At 45.9% G+C, this 23449-nt stretch overlaps 2 protein-coding genes and 1 long non-coding RNA gene across 4 annotated transcripts; 2 read left to right on the top strand and 1 right to left on the bottom strand.

The window, feature by feature from the left end:
* On the top strand, window positions 1-6184 carry Robl (dynein light chain roadblock). 2 transcript variants are annotated; one of them, XM_077686451.1, is made up of 4 exons: window positions 1-529; window positions 908-983; window positions 3980-4147; window positions 6048-6184. In XM_077686451.1, the coding sequence occupies exons 1-4, from the start codon at window positions 524-526 to the stop codon at window positions 6164-6166; spliced, it is 369 nt and encodes a 122-aa protein (XP_077542577.1). In that variant the 5' UTR covers window positions 1-523; the 3' UTR covers window positions 6167-6184. The 2 variants fall into 2 exon arrangements, with proteins under 2 accessions (XP_077542577.1, XP_077542578.1); XM_077686452.1 differs by lacking the exon at window positions 6048-6184 and adding an exon at window positions 4793-4922 and having other exon boundaries at window positions 380-529.
* Window positions 4902-12778, bottom strand: Ppl (glycine cleavage system H protein, mitochondrial). Its single transcript, XM_077686450.1, has 5 exons — window positions 12511-12778; window positions 11874-11957; window positions 11099-11158; window positions 7882-8013; window positions 4902-5129 (listed from the first exon to the last, which is right to left on the bottom strand). Exons 1-5 carry the CDS (start codon window positions 12641-12643, stop codon window positions 5035-5037), a joined length of 504 nt encoding a protein of 167 aa, XP_077542576.1. The 5' UTR covers window positions 12644-12778; the 3' UTR covers window positions 4902-5034.
* Window positions 12779-12902: 124 nt separating this feature from the next.
* Window positions 12903-23208, top strand: LOC144155172 (uncharacterized). Its single transcript, XR_013319520.1, has 4 exons — window positions 12903-13106; window positions 16073-16252; window positions 18669-20383; window positions 23073-23208. It is a non-coding gene; the product is annotated as an uncharacterized LOC144155172 (long non-coding RNA).
* Window positions 23209-23449: the final 241 nt, after the last annotated feature.

The raw sequence follows: 23449 nt of genomic DNA, 5'->3' as shown, positions 1-23449 counted from the left end.
TTGCTTATGGCTGCTGCAAGTTGTTTATTTTCAAGAGAACGTGTTGCTGGGCGTGTTGGTTTAGGTCGGCAAACATACTGAGTGGCTCAAATACACAACACACAAGAAAGAAGCGCGTATTTGCGCCACTCAGTATGTTTGTGGTTTATTTTCGTTCTCGGCATAGCAAGTCGACATACTTGGCGGCTAATATTCGGGCTACCAAGTGCGGGAGCCTTGCTGCATTTTTTACAAAGTGCACACAAACCTCATCCTGTAGTGACTATGTGCTCACAACGCACGCTGTTATCGTACTTTTTTTATATATTATAATTTCTCGTTTACCATACCTTATGTCTCCCATCTTACACGTCGCGCCCTCTAGCGACCACCAGGCGCGCTTCCCTGTGTCCCATCATCATCGGCAGTGGAGCTATTTCTTTCTCTATGGTCCTATGGTGGAGTCAAACTCTATGAGGAGAGCCTCCCTCACCTACCTGTTCGTGCTTTGGCTGTCGTGGGGGCTTCCTTCGAAGTGTTCGTCATGACGGTAAATGCTCAATTTTGGATGGAGTGTGCTGCATTGTACCTCTGCGTTACGTTTACATGTCTACTAAACCGCGGTGTGCCTTGAGATTGTTGCCAAAGTTGTTCGAGACGGCACGCCTACAAATAAGGCTGCGCGATCTCTGAAGAAGTCGCAAGAAAAAAATGGGCTATCTGGAAGCCATCGCGCAAATCGATTAATAATAATACAGATGAACAGCGTGTGATTCAAGCCTGCACACACTACGCAGTAGTGTGTGCAGACTTGAATCATTTCACTTGAGTTGTCTGCGCACAAGTTCTAACGTGCTATGGTCAACGCTATTTCAGTAGATGACACCTACGAGTACTAAGTACAGTATTCTCTCTTTTTTTGCTTCAGTCTGAAGTGGACGAGATCTTCAAAAAACTGAAAGAACTGCCGGGAGTTGTAGGAGTTGTGGCAACGACAGCTGAAGGTTAGTGCAGTTTGAAGTCTAAACTTTCGCGCAGATATGATCCCTACGTAAGCAAATCTCACTGTCTGTAGTAGTGGGACAGCTTGCTTTATAAAGTTTAAAGGATGAAGTTCGTATTTTTAAAAACATGCTCGACAAAAGTTGCCAGACGCTGTGATTTTACACATTCACATGCCCTTCCTTATCGTACTGTTCTTTTCAGAAACGTAGTTTTTCCTGATGTTCCTTTCACGATATGTGTTGTCACAAACCTTAGTGCGAGTAAATATGTGGGGCAATCAGTACCAGTTTTCAGGCTTCTGGCATTTTTTGTGTTAACTGTTGCTGCCCCGTGTTACATTTATATTCACAGCACTCTAATCTCTTAATCTGGGTTAATTTATTTTTACTGTTTAGGGACGTGAAAACAGGCATCGCTGCCCCATACATCTTTTCATTCCTGATGTCACGATTGGTGACATTAGAAATCGTAAATGGTGGAATGCGATTGGAGCCTCATTTTTTTTTCTGAAGAAACATCATGGTAAGGACATTACAATGTACGCAGTGTCGAGAGTGCCGTCCGACGGCTCTTTAGCGGGGCCTTGCAGTGCCGTCCGACGGCGCTGCAAGCGTGTGCTCCCGTGCCGTCCGGTCGGCCATCCAGTCCAGCGCTTGAGCGGCGGAGCTTTCAGCACAGGGCCAGTACCCCGCGCCTTCGAGCTTCAGTCAAAATACCCATACCAAAGAAAAGAAGTTTTTTACGATGCACTATATATAGCCAGCTCAAGATCGGACGCTCGCGGGTGGTTATGTAAGACGTTGTGTAAATGTAGCCCTAGCTGTGAACAAGCGAGCCGAAGCCAAGGAGCAATGTACGCTCACCCAGCAACTCGGGCACGTCGGGCGCGCGCGCGACGCGTGTCGTGCGATGCGGCGGTGCTCACACTTGCGACGAGAGATGATGCGACTGCATTTAGAATAGTACCCAAAGCATTGCGGGTTGCGCGAAGAGTCGAAAATAACGAACTCAAGCAGACACTTTTCAACATCTTATTACAGCAAGAAATACACACGTTTGCTTTCACGCCACACCTGTATCGTAGACCGCAAAGTTCGCTTCTTTTCACAGACGCAAATGTTCTGGCACCTTCAAACTCCACGTTGAAACTCTATGGCAGTTTACTACTCGCCGATAGAGGTACGACAAGGCTGCAAGTCAGCCTACTGTCCCGCTATGGATCCTGCTATACCTACGAAGATGAAGCTTGCTCTGTCAAGTCAAAGTAGTTTCTGCACACTGATGAGTCCCACGCTGTTCGTCGATTGGTACACGTGTACGCTAAAGCCACTGACCAAAGAGCCAATGAGCACGGAATGCTGCTTGCCGGCCGAGCGGGCCCCCCTTGGCGGGCCGGGCCAACTTAGACCGGGCGGGGGCTCAACACCGTTTGCAATTGTGGATGTAAACAAACGTTTTTTACCGACTACGTCAAGCCCTGAGGTTTTGCGATGTCGTCGAGCGACGAGGGACGAGCGATCGGATCCACCGTCGCAAAGCGACTAAAAGCGAAGCATAGCGAAGGCCGCCTCATCGCTTTGCGACGCGGCGTGCTAAGTCGCCAGTGGGAATGAGTACGCGCACATTGCACCTAACTGGTTTCGGCTCGCTTGCTCACAGGGATATATTAACACAACGGCTTATATAACCGCCCGCGAGCATCTGATGTTGAGCTGGCTGATGCGTCATAAGGAACTGAGCACTTTTCTTTTGTTTCGTGCTGGCCGTGTGCTGAGAGGTCTGTACAAGAGCCTCTCAAACGCCGGACCGGCCGGACGGCACGGGAGCATACGCTTGCAGCGCCGTCGGATGGCACTGAAAGGGCCAGCTAAAGCACCGTCGGATGGCACTCTAGACACTGCGTAAAATGTAAAGTAAATCCATCTGGAAACTTCTGTTGGCTGTATCCCCTGAAAAGATGCAAAACTGAACTTTTTAAACATTACCAAACAGGCTGCCCCATTTCGTTTCCTCTTTAATTTCAAATGTTTTGCTTCGGTGTTTAATAATAATACTTTATGAGCATACATATATTCTGGGAGACCCAAGCCTGCAAGGGCCGCAGAAGGCAGTGTGCCCATACCAATAGGCCTGCGGGCCCAGCCTGGGTCCCAATGTTCATAGCTATTCACCACAGTCTACACCAGTGCTGCACTTCGCAGTCCGTTGGGCAGCCCTCATTATAGTCCTGAGGTCGTTGTCGTCGGGCGGGAAACGTTCGGTGTGAGTGAATGTGAAAGCTGTCGTCCCTTCTTGGTGCCAGCATGCATCTATGCAACTGCAAGTGGCAAATCAACTATGTTGCTGATCTCTTGCCAAATGCATGTGCATTTTCAGCGCCTAGCAAGTGGAAGCAGTTCAGAAGCTCGCTCGGGTAGTTTGTGCACATTTGGTGCTGGTTGGCACTCTGTGGTATGCTCTTATACATTGCGAAAAAAAAAAAGGGGAGGAGGAAATGCCAGCTTTAATTATTTATTTCTAAACAGAGCACCATTTGTCTACGAACTAGAGCTATTGAAAGGTCCCCTTTTAAGAAGGAAACGTCTACAGAAGTGCATGTCTGTTATACACGACTTTATTACATACACTTCTGGGTTTAATTTGACAAAAGCTTGTGTGTAACTGTGTGTTCATTTGTAAGGCTTGCTGTGAAAAAGGGGCGGGTGATGGGGACAGGGTGAAACCAGTGGGGCATTTACCTGCACCATTTGTGCTGCCCTTGTCAGTGTCACACACACCACATTCCAGGAAAAAGGAAAAAAAAAAGTGAAATAAGCTATTTTTGTTGTACCAAGGCCTGTAGACTATGCTGTGAACCCATCTTCTCGAGGGGTGTTTGAGAAAACCTCCCGGTGCAATGCTGCTGTGCCAAACAACAGAAGCTGCATCTACGCATGCTGGGCCATCTTTTGCTGTGCAGGACCAGTCTTAAAGCACTGATTGATGATTTTTCCAGGGTCGCCCATCAAATCAACAATGGATGACACGACTACTATGCAGTATGCCACCCTTGTGGCTCAGCTTTGCGAGCAGACACGGAGCACTCTGCGGGACTTGGAACCTGGAAACGACTTGACATTCCTGCGGGTGCGGACCAAGAAGCATGAACTGATTATCTCACCAGGTGGGTGCCTGTAGACACAACGTGGAAATCTGATCAGCCACTCCTGTGCATGCTGGAGCCGGCTGTCGAGGACACTTTATGTGTACTTCTATTTGGTTTGCAGCAATACACACTTGATCACCTGTTGTTCTGTGCTATTGCTGTCCGTGCAAGAGTGTAAAAATCAGCATAAAATTGAGTAGAGAATCACGGAGCAAGAATAAGATAGGAGGGGAAACAAAGCTTCCTAGCGCGGCCAGATAATGTCAAGTGCTCGGCAGAGGTCGAGCTAGCGGCATCTGCCGCGGGTGAAGAAATTGCACGGCCACCGCGATCAGCATTGCACTGCGCAGTCACGGAATGAATTGCGGCCGCTATCATTTCGTCCATCAGGTGCCGCTACCCTCTCCTTCGTCGTCGCAGCTACGAAGCTTGGCAGTCCGCCTTGGTTTTCATTGGGACATCTGGTCGCTCGCCCACGCTTGCCGCAATGGGCCGTTTCGCCTCCTATATATTCTTGCTCTGTGCAGAGAATGCAATTTTGCAGTTGAGCTGTGGCAAGGAATAGTTTTATAAACCACTAAAATAGTGGCGAACTATGCAACAATTAACCGATTGGGGGAAAAAAAAAGATGCCTAACAGATTATTTCCCCCCTTCCTTTCAGACAAGAACTACTGCTTAATCGTGATAACGAGTCCATCTGGATGAGTAACAAACGACCAGACAGGCCATGGTGCTCTTCAACTGCTTTTTTCTTGTGTGTGTGCATGCAATAAATCTTAATTGCGCATTTATTCATCGTAGTTAATTGCACTCAAAATAGTACGATAGTAGAAAAGTTTTTTTTCTTTTTCCATCTGTTTGTTGGAAGTCATAGCAGCATGATTTACAGGGAATCTTGCCATCCTAAGCACTGGACTTCAGGAATTCTTCGTAAGCCTTCTCGTCCATGAGAGACTTCAGCTCATCAGGGTTCTTCAGCTTCAGTTTAAATATCCACCCTGCAATTGTCAAAAATCCATGTGATTAAACACCACAAAATTCAAACAGATGTCTCGGTGACTTGCAGTGAGCACCTCACAGGTGCATGCACAGTAAGCGCTGCTGCTGGTGCTCATGTCAGCTCATCAAATGGCAAACTCCATGCTTGAACTGAGCTCGCCCAGTGCTGAGAGTTTCAGTAGAGCTGAAATTACATGCACTGAAGAGGGGATCACTGCTTATATCATTGCAGTCATCTGGATAGCAGCAGAAAGCAAACTTGTCATTTTACTCACTATGTACAAAGCATGGTACAAGACAAAATGCATTTGGGGTACACACAGTACCATATCTGGTGCCCACCCTAAAAGTTCTGACACTGTAAAGTTAGACGAATTTGGTACAAGTACGCGACACACTGGTGTTGGGGAAACTAGGAAAAACGACATGAACAGGACTAGGAAGGGATTAATGCAGGTGCTGACTAGGACTAGCCACGAGTAGTTTATTTTGCCAAGCTTAGCAGAAAAATTGGGGAGGGAGGAACTAGTGAAATTCCAAGAAAGGATGATGCGAGTAAATAAGAGGCACATGAAGGTAGAGCGTTATCATTTAAAAAGATATTCAATTTCTTTTGTGTGCAGCAAAATGAACGCCATGCTTTCAAAATTATTCTCACTAATCCTGAAGCCCTCAGATTTCCCTGGCCTCAGTACCCCAAATCCTTGCAGGTTCAGTGTGCAGCTGCATTTGTGGCAAGAGCAGTGAGGGGCCTTTTGATTCTTTCATCAAGTCTGCATGCTCTCGCAGGTGGCCGTTTTATGCCACGTCCTGCTTGGCCAATGTAACACAAGCAACGGGACAGTGGGGTGCACGATACACGACGTTCGAGGTTTTGAGGTGCATCTTACAAATAGCTTTGCACGCTTTTTGCGCAGCCGCTACCACTGGGCCGATTTTGTTCACCACCCTGCAGAGTGATCCCAGCTTGATGGGGGGCGCAAAAAAACGGCTGCACTCCAGCTGTTTGCACAACTTCCTTGATGTTCGAGACTAAATGAACTTATGGCGTCACTGCTGTTTTGGGTTTTCGCCACCTGGTTGTTTTGCCTTGGGTACAGCTGATAAACAAAGATGTTGCATAGCTCTCGCCGCTTGCGACCGCTACAACCGTGATAGCCAAGATCCAGCAAACCTCTGGAGGTCGACAGCATCCATACCGTCATCTTTGGACACATCTACTGCACTGGCAATGACGTTCACAATTTTAATCTTCTCAACATCCTCTGTTGTGTCCATGTCTGCACTGGCATCACTGCTGAAGTAGTCACTGATGTTCATGTTGGTGGAAAAGGGTCTTTTTAAATTTTCTTTTATTGTAAAATTTTTCCTATTCTCTTCCAGAAAGCTTCATATAATTGAGTTAATGTTCAGTTTTGTTTGCAAGATTAAGTTCACAAATATGCTAAACCCTATAGATAAATTTCAGCGAGCAAAGTTGGTGTTAGTAAAATTACAGTTCAACTGTGTTTTGTGACTATGATGGTCATATTCTTGCTGCACCATCCAATCTCCCATTGGACAGCCCCTGCATAATAAGTTGGTCTGAACTCAATGGCCTCCCACTCGACTAAACAAAAAAAAAAACGAACAGATACACAGTCCTCAGCCCAAGGTTAGCTGAAGTTTCCTCAGCTACCTTAAAATCCCGAGAGCTGATTGACCACTAAAAATGACGGGGATGCTTAGAACTTTGAATTTGAACGCAAAAGGCTAGTTTGACCTTCTGGTGAACTTTGTGGCCACGCCCATAACAACTTAGCCCCCCCTAGACAGCTGTCTAGCCGATGGTGAGTGGGAAGAGCTCTTCCCACTCACCATCGCCAGGAGCCTCCTGTTCACCTCTCAGGGCGGCTTGCATCGCACGAGCAGCCGTCCCACCTTTGGCGCTGCCGTTTCTCTTTCCCGGCAAGTGCTGTGTCGCCCTTTAGCAGAGCCCTCCTCCCACACTGCTGTTCCCATCTCCCAGCACGTGCTCGCTCTGGTCACAACTTCAAATGTTTTTCCTCTCAATGCGCGTGCTTGAAACAGAAACCTAAGGCCTTAAAAAATAATCCACCAGAGTATTACTGCTGTTCATTTTTTTTTTTTTTTTACAAACATCTTGGCTAGTTCCAGGTTGCACACTACAGCTCATCCCACCCCACAATGTTCATTCCATCTTTTTGATGGGGTGCCCCTTAGGACTTTATGGCAAGCTCTTTAATTAGTGCATGCTTTTCACTTGAACCTACAGACATCGCAGTGTAGACGAAAGGGCCAGCTGGCTAAGAGGGTTTTATCAACCAGACTTTAAAGGCAGTGCCACACCACCACCATGCCACATGCTTACAGCATTCTTGTGCCATCTGCTTTGGGACACGACTATGGTACCATGTAGAGCTATTACAAAACCTATTTGAGCAAGTACATTGTACAATTTAAAAAATATGCATGGGCCATCCTTAGTGCTTGCAGGGTTCTCTGGTGAAAATGCTAAAATCATGACAACCATTCAGAAGGGTCACATTATACAATCAGAGGCTTTGTTTCACGGCCATATTCACTTCGCCCATTTTGGCAGCGTCTATATACGCACATGCCCAGTCTTTGTAATTGCTAAAATGGCAAATTGCTTTGTTAGTCGAAACACATTCATTCTTGACTTTTCCGAGTAGAAGGTGCTAGCATCTCAAATTATGTGTCGCAATGTACTGAATAATATCTACCCACCTTCACCATAGCAAGCACTGTTTACAAGAGCCGGTTTATCTTCAAGTGCTTTGTTGACCTCTGTGACCTTTCCCGAAACAGGCGTATAAATCTCACTGGCAGCCTTAACACTCTCAATGGCACCACACTCATCTGTAATGCAAAAAGAAAGAAAAGCATCGAATCAGATAGGAGCAGAGCACATTATGCAGAAAATAGCTTACTCTTGAGGCAAATACGGCATTCTTTGTGGGCCTGATTTTAAAATAATAGTACCAGTAAGCAATCAGTTCCTCAGTTGCCTGAACTGGCAGAAGGCAAAAACAGAGACAAGTAGTAGTTATACTATGCTACACAGCGACACTTCATTAAAACATCGTGCTTCATTTGGGCAGTCAAGGCCATCCATGCAGCATAAACACCCAATGCGAGCACTTTCATCCCTGACGAAAAGTCCAGCGACGTCTTCTTACAGACCATTTTTTTCAAAGAATCTAGACCCAAAAGGGCTGTTACGTTGACTTGCTCGTAATACTCATCCGTCGTTTACTTTCTTAATCAGTCTGGAGGCAGTCAGTCAATGATACTGTGCTGAGTGCACAAAAATTTCAACTTTCAAGCAAAATGCAGGTTCACACAAAAGCATAACCCTTCGTTAAAATTCACCGCTATGGCCGGTTGGTCCTCATCCACATTTGATTTCAGCCAGCCCAGTTTTCAGAAAAGCACAGTTGAGGCCACTGTGTGACCGAGAGAGTTATAGCGGCACTTCTCCTAGAGCAGTCTACTGTTCAAAAAGAATAATGAAAGGTGCAGTTTAGGGGGAGTCAGGCCTACTTTTGTGCATCCTGTCCTGTACACTCAAGGAGGCCTGAAACAGCCACTGTCATTTGAAGGAAGAAAGGCCAAGGAGCAGTGGGTACAATGAGTAAAAGAGCATTAGTTCAAATTCTGAGAGCAATGCATAAGCTAACTGTATATTCTTTTTATTTAGCATAGCGTTAAAACACGCAGCTACATTACCCTTGGCTCACTCTTGCTAGCACATGCTATCAGTGATTTAGCATGTGCTAACAACTTTGCAATCCGATGAAGCAAGACATCCCTGAAAATTTTCAGCATCTCCTCCCTCCCGCAAATGTACTATATATTTTGAAAGTCAAGTTCTGGAAGAGACTGGCACCCCAACTTTTTTTTTTTTATCATTGTTGATCATAACTTCTTTCCTTTGACATCGCTATCAAGTAAGGGGAAGTACGTTAGTTTTCAGATTGGCTCCCACTTGGCTGGCTACGTAGTGCAGCCTTTTAGGTGATGGCACTGTCATGGTCCCGACTGTTCATCCCTTGAACACCAGCTCTATACATTAGCTTCTCATCTTGTGAAAAGAACAGCCCCAGCCTTACAGAACATTTTATATGGCAAGTGACACTTACTTCTTTATAGGCGTCTGCTTTGGGTGCCTTATGGCAAAAAAAAGTTATTCCGTATTGTAAAAACCTTTTTTGTATAGTTAGTACTCGAGGTCGAAATTAGCTGTATGCAAAATATCCCACTAAACAAAGTGTTTTGACTAGGCTCCTGCCAATTTCAAGCTGTTTGAAATTTTTGCACATGTATATATACGAATATTTCAGATTTTGCAATTCACTTCCTTTTCTCACACATTATTGCCAGTAGCAACAGCCAACTTGCAATTAAAAAAGAAACTCCAATCCAGAAAAGTTCCTCCACTCTACTTGAACACTATTTATTTAGCTTTTCCTGATAACGGCCAAGCAAATCTGCCTTGTTCCAGCATAACTCCAGCATGCCTTGCTCGCACCATCTGCCTCGGTGGCTAAGGTGTACTGCACAGGCTTGATTGCAGCTGCAGAGATTGTGCTTCTGATGGCAGCAACATACACAAGCACGAGACTTTTGTGTGCACTAAAGAACCATAAGTGATCTAAATCTACAGCTCCCCAATATGCTGCACCTAGACATGCCACAAGCCTAGGTGTAGCTCTGGCATATTGAACCCAAGATTTGACCAAGCTTGAGGAAGTGGATCGCTCCTGCCTCCCCTCCCCACTTCAGCCCTGCTCCTATTGAGCAGTTGGATGGCAATGTTTTGAAGAGGCGAGGATCGATCCCCTTTCGCAAAGTGGCTGCATGAATGACGTGTAGGAGGCAGATTGTAAGGCACCAGCAGTGTACTGAAGATGGTCTCAGTACACCAAACATTGGTAAACACACACAGAGAAAATGGCAGCTATTTACATTCATTGCACAAAAACTAGGACCAGAGAATGCTTTTAGACTTATTGTGCGATTATAAGGAACCTGTGGGAAAGTAATAGCCATGATGAGTTGGCAGAAATAAACCCGCGAGCTCATGTGTGGTTCTTACCACCTGAGCGTCGTTGCCGGCCTCAAAAAAAAAAAAAACTGCATTAAATTTTTTTTTCCAGACCACTGCTGTTTAAAGAGCAAGCTCTTGCTTGATTACTAAAAACTGTATCAGTTATATATGTTTTCAACAAACACCTTCACGAGGCATGATTATACACTGCCCACTTTCTTGAATGTAAATATAGGTGGCACAAAGACTTTTTGATTTACTTTTTTGCCTTTGGGAGAGTCCACCAGGGCGGGTAAAGTTTAGCAAGCCTAGTTCATTTGGTATTTATGAATTTGCAGTACATTTTAAATTGCTAGCAGAGGAAATACTCCACATTGATGATTTTTCACAAGTAACCCCAATTTTTCTATTTTTGATTATTAAACTAAACTGATCAGTTTCTCAGGACAAATTTTTCAAAATATTACACTGACTAATTAAGGTGCCTAATAAAAAGTCTGTCCACTAAATTTCCTCGTTTACCTCCAGAAAGCAAACAAACTCTCAGAAAATATTGTACGGAAAGAAGTGCAACATCAGGCAAGCTAGGCATCTCTTGAAAATGGCCACATCCTCGTTAAGACTCTGGTGACCCTGCGTGTCTAATGATTATAGCTCACTTTTTGCTCCAACGGCTTTCCCAGATTTCAAACAAAAGCACCAAATCTGCTCCATGAGGCCAATCAGTGAACAATCTGCTACTCCCGCTTGACCACTGGGAATTGCCATGAGACAGTGCATTTTTTGTAATTCACGTATTACGCAAACTCTCCCATCCTTTGCCAAAAGAACTCCAGACTTCCAACAACCCCTGCAACCTGAGGGCAGACATCATTATGAAGTGGAATAACAAACCGTGTTGCGTGATCTCTGTGCCAACATCAGGTGGCTGTACATAGACAACATCTCCAAGCGCTTCCTGCAAAAGCAAAGCCATACTTGAGTGGAGCTGCTCTTCCAACCATTCTACATTGTCGGCAATCACACGTTACAGCACTAATCACTCGCAGAGGCTGTTCACTTACGGTACGTTTCGCGACTGCAGAGGATGACCGCGGCTTTGTGTCCACCACAGTCAACCATTACTTTGGCATTGGTTTCCCATAAAAAACTGCACACAGGAGCGTTCTGCAGCTACAGCGGCAATCATTCCCCCCCTTGGAACAGTGGCTAAGGATTCGTGCTCCCAAGCACAGGGCTGCAGGTTCGATTTTCAGCTCGCGAGGTGGCATGCCTGGTCGAGGCAATTTTACACTGGTGGGTACGAGACCTCAGCACACATTAGAGAATCCCACGTAGCCTTAATTAATCTGTGGCTCTCCACTACAGCCCAGGTGGAGCTCCGGAGTATCAAGCCCGTTATAGTCACACTGGTTTGTTACTTTGCGTCAGGCTACTGCTTTTTTGTCACAAAAAGCAGTATCACAAAAAAATCAACTGCTTTTATTAAGCGGCAGTTTACTGCATTGCCATGCACTACATGCCAAGTCATTATGTACGCGTGTAATTATTTTCAGTAGTCTCGTGTCTCAAAAATGAATGCATTGAAGCACCTTATAACGTCCCAAATAAGCACGTGCACTAGTATCCCCATGCGTTTTGCATGCAGTACGTTAATGGAATGATATACAGGCCTGTGCATGGTTGGAGATGCCAACTGTGCCAACGTCTCCGTCCACTACCACCCACTCATGTTTTTCTGAAAACTTGCGCTCTGAAAATAAAGGAACAATGGAAACCTTATTAAAAAAACAAACCCCCACCACATCACTACATTGCATATAACCAAACTACCTGCATCTATGGCAAACTGAAATTCTGTTTTTGATTAAATTGTGCTGGCCTTGCTTACTTACGGAGCAGAAACCTGTCGAGTCACGAACGGGGCATTATCTTCATCACGCTCGTTCCCCAGCGAAGATAAACGGTTTCGCCAACAGGCGCGGGCGCTGATAAAGGCTGCTGATCATACGATTGCGCCTCCCGAGGCCACGCCACATGGTTTATCAAGTACTCGTTTCAACCACACTTATTTTCGCACCAGAAAAGCGAAAAAGAGTCGATGCGTACAAAAGTGAGCCAGATGTGACAAACAAGATCATTTGTATTTGCCGCTACACATCAACTCTATGGGAAAACACATGACCCTGTACACTCGCGAAGAACACGTGCGAGGAAAAAGAAATACGATACAAGCGCACAATTCCTAATGCAAAAAGCGCAGAGGTGACCTCAAAGAGAGTAGAAATTGCCCTAAACATACGTACCTGCCTTGGACGATGAACTCACAGCGAAGCATCGGGCCGAACCAGCACACCGCTGCAAGGACTTTAGGACATCCTGTTTTCCGTAGAAGGAATGCCGAACTGCACTCCTTATGACGCACCGAAAAGCTGCCATTCTAATTGTTAAAATGTGTCCAACACCCTACCCGCACACAATCTGCCCGATGAGTAGAAACTCAGTTGGCTTTTCAACAAGCGATAAGATGCGTTCCGTCCATTCGAAGACCAGACGACGCCAAGTTTCCACCTCTTGTGATCTTTTTTTTTTTTGACAACAGTTTCATCCTCGCAGTGACGCTCCAGAATTAACTATGCAGCTAGAAGATTTACCTTTAAAAGCGAGCTCATCTGTAATTTTTATCTTTAAAAATAATTTGACCCAACCATGTCCTTTACTCTCGGATAAATTTAGGTCCATGAATATTTCAGCCCGGCAACACTGGGAACGCCATTTCCGGCGACATCGCGAGGCTTGTTTTGTCGATGGTTTTGTTCATGGCGAAAGATGTGGTTCAGCACGTAGTTCCATTGTAACAGTTTTCTGTGGTTCCGTAGCACAATTTTAATCTCTATGCGGGGTAAGAGATTGTTCCATCTGTTGCCGTAATATAAAGGCTGGCTTACTAGTGGCTCTAGTTCCATTCATGGTTTCTCTAAATCTCCGGCAACGAGAACCACCAGCCCTCTGACAGGGCACTGTATACATGTTTCGAGCGTCATCAGACGTTGGTTCGTCTGTACGGCTGTGTCAAGCTTTGGGGGCGCTCAGCCTTGTCACGCATGGCATGAAGAAAAGATTCTGTCCATGTCATCTGGTGTGCCCCCACTGGTCTTCGCGCTGATTTACGCGTTGCATGTTAGATCGATCAGACACCTGTTAACGAGGATAGCGTAGAAAGACATTAGTTCGGCCGGATGCATGGTGTGCTTGTTAGCTGCTGTTAAAAATAAGCTCAGGCGTTTCGGTGCGTGGCCTAAACTTTTTTTTGTCCCTTTAGCGCAGCTCTTTGTCGCTTGTACGTGGGTGTTTAGCGACGGCGTAACCAACGGGCAGGAGCAAACGAAGAGCCTAGCGGGGGGCGGAAGTACAGCGAGAAAAGCCAGGGAAGAAAGGGAAGTGGTAGCGTGAAAAGGAGACGGGAGAAAATGCCTCGAAAGTAAGAAGGAAAGCGAAGAAGGTGCGTACGGTTGGGGTACGTAAGAGCGGCGCCCACTTAGGCAGAATCTGTGACGACTGCTGTGAAACGCGCAGCCCGAGATGAGGCTTCGTCTGCCGCTGCAGCTAAACGCGCTGCCCGTGTAGAGGCCGAGCGCTGCCTGCACCAGGAACGAGTAATCGTCTGTAACTATTTTTTTTTTTTCTGCACTTGCGCCCAACTTCCTCAAGCTTATAACCGCAATGCGGGACAGCATGTTGTTGCGGTTGCATTTTTAGACAGCACTAAAAAGGCGAGGACACAGGCAAGACGGACGATAGTGCATGCGTTGAGCACTATGCCACAGGGATTCTAGGCAAAGTGCCAGAGCTCTAATTCACGGACGCACACAACCAATGAAAGCTCAGGACTTCATATGTCATCGCTGTGCACATTTGTGTGAAGCAGCTAATCCAGCATAATTACCACCCGCTTGCATTTCAAATTGCTGTACCATGTACAGCGGGGAGCGGTGGACAAAACTAACCGCGGCACAATCAGTATAGCATGCATGTCACTGTCTCCGCTACTGCCCCTGGCTTTGATAAATCAGCACCAGGTCAAAGCCGGGGAAAGATGAGGTTTTTATTTTCTTCGACTGCACTGTGATTTTTGTCTGCTTCACTATGTGGCCCAGAGCAGCTAAAAACAAGGGCTATAAACACGAGATAAGCATTAGGCAGCGCCAACTATGCCAGCGGAGCAGCTTTACTGCCGATTATGCGCGAGAGAGAGAAACCGAGTACGTTGTATCCACAGAGGGTGTGTTGACCAGCAGCCTGCAAAAAGCCAGTGAGGTTCTCCTAGCACCAATTTATTGGAGTGTGAGGCAATCACGAAAAAGAGTGTCGTAGTGGCATGGGTGCCACACGTATAGGCCGGGACTGCTTTGCGCGCGGTCTCGACAGCAGGTGCTGCGCAACGAGGAGGCGCAGCGGTTAGTTTTAGTCACCGCTCCCATGGTTCGTAAACTTAAGCTTATGGCTGTACACACAATTTTGGCATGCAGTGATCATGCACGCTTTCACTGCTCATGTACTGAAGCTATCTTTTGCTAAGAACTGGTCAAGCATGCCTTCGTGTAAACTCGAGTAAAAAAGTCAGTCCAAATAATGGTTAACAAGAAACGTTTCACATGCACATTACGTGTCGAGTGCTGTACACAGGTGAAATGGCCCATGAAAAAATATGACTTTGTCCACTTTGAAAGAACTAACCTTTCGTAACTAACTCGGCTCCAATCCAGCAACAAAAGATGCTTGAACTGAAAAAAATGCAAGAAATGTTGCAAAACTTTCAAATGCCGCACTACAGGGACGTAATATGGGCAGCAGTGACGCAATAGAGGCCAGCACTAAAAACATGGCTGTCAGTGTGTTGACTGCACGTTAGCATCGAGGTGATATGATCAGACAGAACTGGGGGTCCCACTACGATCGCTCGCCATGTTTCTTGGCAGTGGCCTAGGTTGGCGGCCGCCAATGGCTAAAAAAATATTGTGTGACGTCTGAGGGAAAGTGCTGGAAAATGGCAGTGGAATTGCCACCGCTTCATCTGTTTTCCCTAATGTCTCTATTATGCGTTTGACGTTTGCAATATGGTTGGTATAATTGCTAACGGGACAAAGCAGTCTTTTTAATGAACCAGACTTGTATTTTGTCTTCACGGCCCCTTTGAGTAGACAACCATGCTTGTTTAGCATCAAAGTGAACATGAACCCTCCAGGATACGAATACTCCTATGCAGGGTTCCACTGTTAATGAAAGTGACGCAGCACTTCTTCTAGCTGTCAGTATGTGGAAAGCTGCAGCGTGCCGTCCACTGGTTGTCAGTGGGCTCTCTGATTATCACTCCTGTGCTTACCACAGACTGTCGAAGATGCAACCCGGTAGTTCTTTTTCGCAGTTAATATAGTTCACTCTAGGTTTTTCACATACTCATTTGTTGACGAGTGTTCTCAGATTAGCCGCAGAATATCCAGGGAAAGTTAAAGACCCAGTAGATTAAAGTCATCTACTGTTTACAGTACTCAAGGTCACAAAGCATCCATAACAGTTTGTCCCATTCCGGGCGTATTACAGCAGGTTAATGCACAGCACCACATTCTTTCCCGCTGATGGAAGCGAGGAAGTTACAGCTGAAACCAATGTGTCACAGAGCTATGAATGCCACGTGTGCGCGCCAAAGCAGAATACTTGAATTGCTAAAGCATTGCTGTTATGTCATGCCGGGATTAATGGGCCATCACCTATTATTAAGTAATTAATAATGTAGTACTGAGTAATATTACTAATTGCTAGTTGTTACACTGCAAAACTGAGGTTATAATGTAATGAACCTTTTTTCAGTTCTGGTCGTCCTAGCGGCCGCCATGGCAAAGTAAAAATTGAGGGCAGCAATGCCCCCCAACAAAATTTATCACTCTCAGAAAACTTGTGCACGGAACATCCTTATTGCGCTATCCCTCCTCCACCCACCAGTCACTGTTCCTTACAGGAGCAGGTGCATATTCCCCAGACAAACCTGCAGTGGGTGCCATTTTCTTTACTTCCTTTTTCGTCTTTGTGACTTGCTCACTGGCAGCCATGTGGGCAGCCTGAAACGTGCTTGCCCCTTTCCTTTGTAAGCTTCATTTTGTGCGTGCATGCCTGAACTCACCAGGAACTGTTGGAAAATAGTGGATGAAAAGGTGCAGTGCTAGAAGGCAGTAGCTGCAGCAAGGTGGGAATGTGCCCGTTTGTTTATATTGCCTGTGACGCCCCGAGAGAATGACAGACCGGCAGTGCGTGCATGCGCAGATCACTACTGAAAAAAAGGTGCATTTGTCAGTTTTTTAAAGTAAAATTTCTGCAGAGCTCATTTTGGTGTGAAACTTAATTCACCACTTCATAAGTGGTGTAATCATTGTGCCCAACGTTTTTGACCTTGTTTTACCATTGCTCATTATGTGTGACAACCCTTGTTGTTATAACCAGCAACATTATTGTAAGAACATGCTGTTCAAGCTGCCAGATCAGGGACCTGCAGCTCTGTCAAGCTGACATTTTGATGGCTTTCCGTGCAGGCGTCCTGCATCCCATATTTTCCTCGATGCAAGTAAATATTATAAATATTACGTGTCATGTTTGCTCCATGAAGCTACCATAATACAAATGCATGACTGCCCACTATGGAGTTTGGAATGGTCTTAAGACCGGTCGAATATCCACTCAAGGAGACTGGCCAATGACAACAGCAGCTGCTGTCAGTGGCAAAAATGGTTTCGAACCCAAGGATGCATGGTGACAAGCAAGCGACTTAACCACTACTCTACTCTTACTCCATATGGAACACAGCTTTCAAGGTGCCAGTCTACTTATCTGCTTTGAGTGCGAAAACATTATGGCACCCACCCACTTGCAAATACTTCACTGCTACATCGCATGTGTGTCATGCTGGTTTCATGAAGCTACAATAATATGGATTCGCAGCTGCTAAGTACACAGTTCGGAATGATTTTGGGACCGGTCACATACCCACTTCAAGGGATTGGCCAATGACGATGACAGCTGCTGTGAGAGGATCACAGCTGATTCACCAAGCAAACAGACTGAAGTGCACCCTTCTGACATTTGTACTCGTGGGCAGCTCAGTCTTGTCGATTCTGCAGCAAATCGGCCACCTTCCACACAAAAATGGTGTCCCAAATATTCGGGGGACATTTTCACTACTTACAAAACGGCACGGGCGAGCTGGTTTAGTATGATTATCAATCTAAACGAGCAACAAAATGTGTCTAAATTTCTTTGCAGGATCATGTAGCTATGGGCAACATTATGATAGAAATAAAAGAATTTCATGAGCAGGAATTGCTATTGATTTGTAGCATACTGAATCTCACTTTCCAACAGTGCATCTCCAAAATATTGATTGATTGATTGTAGGGTTTAACGCGCCGACGCAACGCAGACGATGAGGCGCGCCGTAGTGGAGGGCTCCGGATTAATTTTGACCACCTGGGGATCTTTAACGTGCACCGAAATCTCGTACACACAGACGTTTTTGCTTTTTGCCTCCATCAGAAAAGCGGCTGCCACGGCCGGGAATCGAACCCACGACCTCGTGCTTAGCAGCACAACGCCTTAGCCGCTGAGCCACCGCGGCTGGTGCATCTCCAAAATATGAAGCAGAATAGAATGTCTTTGTGCACTAAGCGTGTGTACCTTTTAAGTAAGCCATGCAGCATGTCCAGGTTAATTCCTTTGGTTTGCACATGTGGCATACCTTGGCGTCTCTTCTCCATCGAGTCTTGTACACATGCACATGCACACACAGCCATTGGGTCCTTAAGGCCCATCCGCCCTGAGTGCTGCTGAGCACGAGGTCGCGGGTTCAATTCCCGGCCGTGGCGGCCGCTTTTCTGGAGCCGAAAAGCAAAAATGCCCGTGTGTACAATATTTCGGCGCACGTTAAAGATCCCCAGGTGGTCAAAATTAATCCGGAGCCCTCCACTACGGCGCACCTCATCGCCTGCGTTGCGTCGGCGCGTTAAACCCTACAATCAATCAATCAAAACCGTCTGCCCTGAGCGGACAAGAGTGCAAGCAATTAAAGTCTAAATGCATATAGTCAACGTTTGATAACTCGAAGTCAAGTCACTTAATTGGAATCTGGTTAATTATAAGTGATGTGTTGGTCCCAGCAATTTCACATGCAATCCAATGAAAAAAATTGCTCAATAATTCAAAGCTAAACCCCATTATATAGGTTAATTTGAAGTTATTCGAAGTTGGTTATTGGAAGCATCAAGGTGACCGTCATTTCATGATAAAATTCAGAATTTTCAGCACAAAAACAGCGCCATGTATGTGTAGAGATGTTGGCGCAATCGCAACTGGGGCAGTGCACAGTTGATAAAGCGGCACGTTAGTTGAGACTCACGCCAGTGTACGCATCTGTTTTCAGGTCTCAAACTTCTTGGTTGCCCACAGTACCGTGTGAGCAGTTTGTATGGTGGACGCTTCAGGCTTCGATTTCAGCAATAAGTCTCAACTACCATGGAAACCCATGTCGTATGCTCAACTTGGCGACAAAAGTCCAAATTCTGAGCAGACTAATAACAATGCTGTCCTTGTGATTTTCGTTTAAGTGGTAGTTTGGTTCATTCCAGGTATTTTGCAGTCCCCATGGACTTTGTATTAAAGGAGCCATGAAGAGAAAATGCAAGTTGGTTTTATTCGAAAGATTTCGTGTTTTATAGTGCCCCCAGCGCTTGTCCGGATACAAACGGTGCTTTATTCACTGAGAAATTAAACAATTTAGGTTAAAATTTTGGTTTTCCCGCTCAATCGTGCGTTTTCGTGGTCCCAAGTGACATCACTGAAACCGACCGCTCTGCAGCCTAGAGTACCTTCATTCGCGCATCCGCCGTACAGGGTAGAGACACGTATACGCTGGCGCCGCCATTTTCAGTTGCTCGCTCGCCGCCGAAGCAAGTCATTGTGTCAAAACCGCGCTAAAATTATCGCCGCACCGCGGTTTACTGAAAAAGTTTGAATCATATTGTCTGTTTCGCGTTGCTAGGTCTCGTGGGAAACGAAAAGAATAACGCGTTGAGCCCGTTGGCCCAATTGCGGCGGCACGGGACCATTCAAAGGTTGTCTCCACCCTGTACAGCGGTGTTGGTTTGTTCCCGCGTTTCTTTACGTTCCGTAACCTAGATGGCGCCACCATACCGTGGCAAGCGTTTGGTTTGTTTTTGCCCGCATTTAAACCTGGCTTGTTTTTGTTCTGGGAGAAAATATTCGTTCCCTGAAACAGTGCTCGCTCGACAAATGGGGTCACGTAAGACACCGTTGCTTGCGTCAACCGGCCAGTGTCGTCTGAGACAACCCCAAGCCCCATAGTGCTGTGCAGCGAAACCAAGCATGCTGTGCGCAGTACGAACAGCAGAACGCATCAGTACTTCTATGTTTACATGTGCTTTCGTAACTTCCACTGTTTGTCCCATCATTCTTATTGCTTTGTAAAGAATGTGCCCAAAATTTAAGCGCAAATCGCTCGTTCGTCTAGTTTGTAAGTTCTACCTAATTTGCGTCTGCTTCTGCCAGCCTCCGCCAATCGCAGAGCTTAGCTCATGTGACGACATAGGTTCTGTTGCGGGAAATGAGCTGGTGGGTCGCATGACCATTCCCGTTTTTCCTAATTATGTAGCTATTTGAGCGAAGTTTACGTTAAAAGTGGTGTCAGTATGATTCTAACGAGACAATCTTTTGAATGAACCAAACTTGTGTTTTCTCTTCATGGCTCCTTTAACACGAGTCGACTGTGTAAGCAATGAGCCATTGAAGTGTCTAGACAATTTTTTTTAGACAAACAAGTCTTTATACAAATGAAGTCTCTAGACAACTTCTTGGAATGGAAGCAACAAATTTTATTGAAATTGATTTGTTGGCAGTTGCAACTTTCTTTTCCACAGTACTGTTTATTCACTCTAGGGGAGAGGCCTCATCAGCTGAAATATTACCACACCAGCCATAATTTTATCAGAGCCCTTCATTTCCCCTTGCAAGATTATATACATCTAGGAAAAAAATTGAGCATATACAATTGGAAGAGGAGGTTTGGGATCCAGGGCAGCATTCTCCCTACACCACTGGTCCAAGCATTCGCCCCAGCAGGTACAGATAGATACGTAGGTAGAAACTTTATTGGTCATGGGATGGTGGAGACGATTCAGCCGCCTCGGTCCAGGCAGCCACTGAGGGCCCTGATGATGTGTGCGGCCAGTTCCCGTTGCTCTTGGAGACTGGCCGCAACAGCTAGCAGCGACTCTCCGGTGTAATTGTGTGGTTGGGTAGTGTTGTAAGGGCACTGTCACAGAATGTGGTCCTGGGTAGAGGCAATAAGGCAGTGGGGACACAGTGGGACAGGGGTGTCTGGCGTGCATTGGAGTAGATGGAGCCTGCCGAATGACTATTTGCTCGCGACCGGTAACCCCGGAATGGAGGGGAGGGAACATGCGATGTGTGCTTAGACTAAGGTCTCCTAAGGTAGGGAGGGGGGGAGGAGGACAAGGATTTGTGTCGTGGGTGTCGACAGGTACCCGGAGGAGAGCTTCGTGGGCAAGCTGGTGTGCCTGCGTGAGCAGGGATCCAGTGCATGTGAAAAGGCCCGTTAACATTGTTGAGGAGGGATAATGCAGAGGGGAAGGCGAGACCCTGGGCCAGGTGGTAGCATGCTGACTTGGAATCGGGTTGCCTGGAGCTGCAGAGCACACTGGGAAGCAACTGTACAAGTTAACTGTCACCGCACTACGTTTAAGAAAGGTTAAGATTTGGGGTTTCATGCACCCATGCGACACCTGGGCTGAGACGCATGATAGTGGATGTCTACAGGCTAATTTAGACCACCTGGGGAACCTTCACACGCACCAAAACTTCCACACACGGCTGTTTTCGCTTTCTGCCTTCATCAGGAAAATTGCCACCTTGGCTGGGAATCCCACTCATGACCTCGTGTTCAGTAGTGCAACGCCTTAGCCACTGATCACCATGGTGGGTTATCAACGGATTATGCACCTATTAGATTGGCAGTACACTTTCCAAAGGTTGTTCAAAATTAAATGCGTTTTCAATAGCACGAGCAGCGAGTGTCTAAAAAATGATAAAGACTCGCAATACTAGAAAATGGTTACAAGTCAGTTACTACCAAAGGGAGGTCTGCTAGCCGATGTGCAAAATGCTATTTGTTCCTTCTGCCCTTCTTGCAGTGAACAAACGCAGTGGCATGTGGCCTGTACCACTTTTCTACTAATGCGCAGACCCAAGGCATAATGTAGTCTCTTTCTGCATATATGTGCATAGCATTTTAAGCACTGATAGTTGATGCTTTGTCAAGTACAGTTGTGTGTAGGAAGTGGACAGCTGCACACCTTGGCTCTTCTGTACGACATGCACATTTATTTCTGTATGTTTGCCAAAACTGCGTGGAACGTCAAACAAGCATAAATACACTCCTTTAGTTACTGTGTTTGATTAAAACTGGCTTATTTTAAGCCCAATTAAAGTACTTAAATCGCTGTTTTACGACTAAAATATACAATGTGCCTGAAAAACACAGACGAGACTTTTAAGCCAGAGGAATTTGCTCTGACAACATGCAAGACCTTCCTCATTGAGAGGACATGGCTCCCTCTTGTTCATTTGCCCCTGCCTGTATGTATGGGGTTACACGCACATCCATAGTTGCGATTCACCATCTGAAATCAGTCGCTCAAATGCTTAGAAACTACAACGTCATGAGCGAAGACACCTACACCTAGCTGCTACTCGTTCAGGGACACACTTTATCCCTTTACGGCCCAGCCCACACAAACGTGTTTTGTGTGGGTCAACAAATTCGTTTACTAAGTGGCACCTGTTCACACATTTCGCCACCAGGGGGCGAGAAATAGCATATTAAAAACGGCGCCCAAGCCGTCGTAATCACGCTAGCCGCCTTCACGATGAAAGCTGGTATTTCTTCTTGCTATTCTCGTATTTTCTGAATAACAAGCGTAAGACGCGATTTTCAGGACTTGGGAAAACATGATCGGCTAAAAAACACACCCGTTCCCTTCGTGTGCGTACTGTCATCACGCTTGAAAAATGCACCCACACATTTGTGTGGGCTGGGCTTTCGTCGTCACGAAAATTTTGCTGGGCGGCACACGGTGGCGGGCTCTAAAGCTGATGAAGGGACTTTAGTGGGCTCGTGCACTGCAGCGCTTGGTGTCTCATTTATTCGCGGTTTTGTTCTGGTTCATTGGTAATGTTTCCTTGCACCTTAACCTTCAACTTGTTGCGTAATTACTTGTGATAATATTATTAATTATAATTAATATATATGTTAATTAAAACTTCATTATTTATTTTCACAAAATCCTATTTATAATATAAATACTCCTGAAAACAATGTAAAACTTATAATACGTAAAAATGTAGTTTTTCTGTGCCTGATGCCTTTTTTAAGGTATTCTTACTACCCGAAGATCATACAAATAGAAGCCCAGCCCACAGATATGTGAGGGTTTGTTTTCTGTGTGAATTACTCTGGGCTTTCCATTTTAACTTGTCGAAGCATCAATGGGAAGGGGTAAATACACAAAATTTATTTACTTGTGGCCATTTTTTCTAAAATCTTTATGTTGGGCACGAAAGGGTTATGTCAAGCAATGCATGCTTTCAAGAGAAGAAACACAGGGGGCAGTCAAATCGCTTTTATTTACGACTATCTTTACACATGCCATGCCAGGCCAAGAAAGCCCATAGGAGGAGCACTCACAGCTAAAACAGGTAACCAACAAGGGTGCATTCCCTTGCTTTACAGTGACAAGGGTATGGTCCTTGGCAGAGACCACAGAGCAGAATACAACAGGAGCAGCGACTCAACCAACCAGTGTGCACCACTAATGCCACAGAGAATAGCAATTTCACCACAACTGTACAGCCCAAGTGCACTGTCGGGCCCAGTGGCACCTATGACCGGAATGGCTGCGAACTTTGCGCCACAGCACTGCCTGTCGCCAGCAGCAAACGGATTGAACCACCGGGGCTTGACTTTCTACTGGCCTATCACCGGGGTTACTACCTGCGCTTTGGATCCAACTAGTGCACCGATTGTAATGCGACGAAACTTGCTATATTTTATTCCGGCTGTCACCTACAGGTGGCTGCCTCTACTGCAGCACAGGTTGCATATTTATG

This window comes from Haemaphysalis longicornis, unplaced genomic scaffold (genome assembly GCF_048455015.1).
Source record: "Haemaphysalis longicornis isolate Haplotype H1 unplaced genomic scaffold, Haemaphysalis longicornis Haplotype H1 scaffold_1, whole genome shotgun sequence".
NCBI classification, from domain to species: domain Eukaryota; kingdom Metazoa; phylum Arthropoda; class Arachnida; order Ixodida; family Ixodidae; genus Haemaphysalis; species Haemaphysalis longicornis.
The sequence above is the reverse complement of the archived record's forward strand: the minus strand, read 5'-3'. Positions and strand labels throughout refer to the sequence as shown.

Excerpts from the sequence above, each read along its gene's own strand:
- Ppl (XM_077686450.1), bottom strand. The coding sequence starts at position 12,643 with ATGGCAGCTTTTCGGTGCGTCATAAGGAGTGCAGTTCGGCATTCCTTC. Across the intron at positions 11,958-12,510 it reads GAGTTCATCGTCCAAGGCAG|AGCGCAAGTTTTCAGAAAAA; the intron begins GTACGTATGTTT and ends CTTTATTTTCAG. Across the intron at positions 8,014-11,098 it reads CACAGAGATCACGCAACACG|ATGAGTGTGGTGCCATTGAG; the intron begins GTTTGTTATTCC and ends TTTGCATTACAG.
- Robl (XM_077686451.1), top strand. Across the intron at positions 984-3,979 it reads TGTGGCAACGACAGCTGAAG|GGTCGCCCATCAAATCAACA; the intron begins GTTAGTGCAGTT and ends TGATTTTTCCAG. Across the intron at positions 4,148-6,047 it reads TGAACTGATTATCTCACCAG|CCGCTACCACTGGGCCGATT; the intron begins GTGGGTGCCTGT and ends CTTTTTGCGCAG.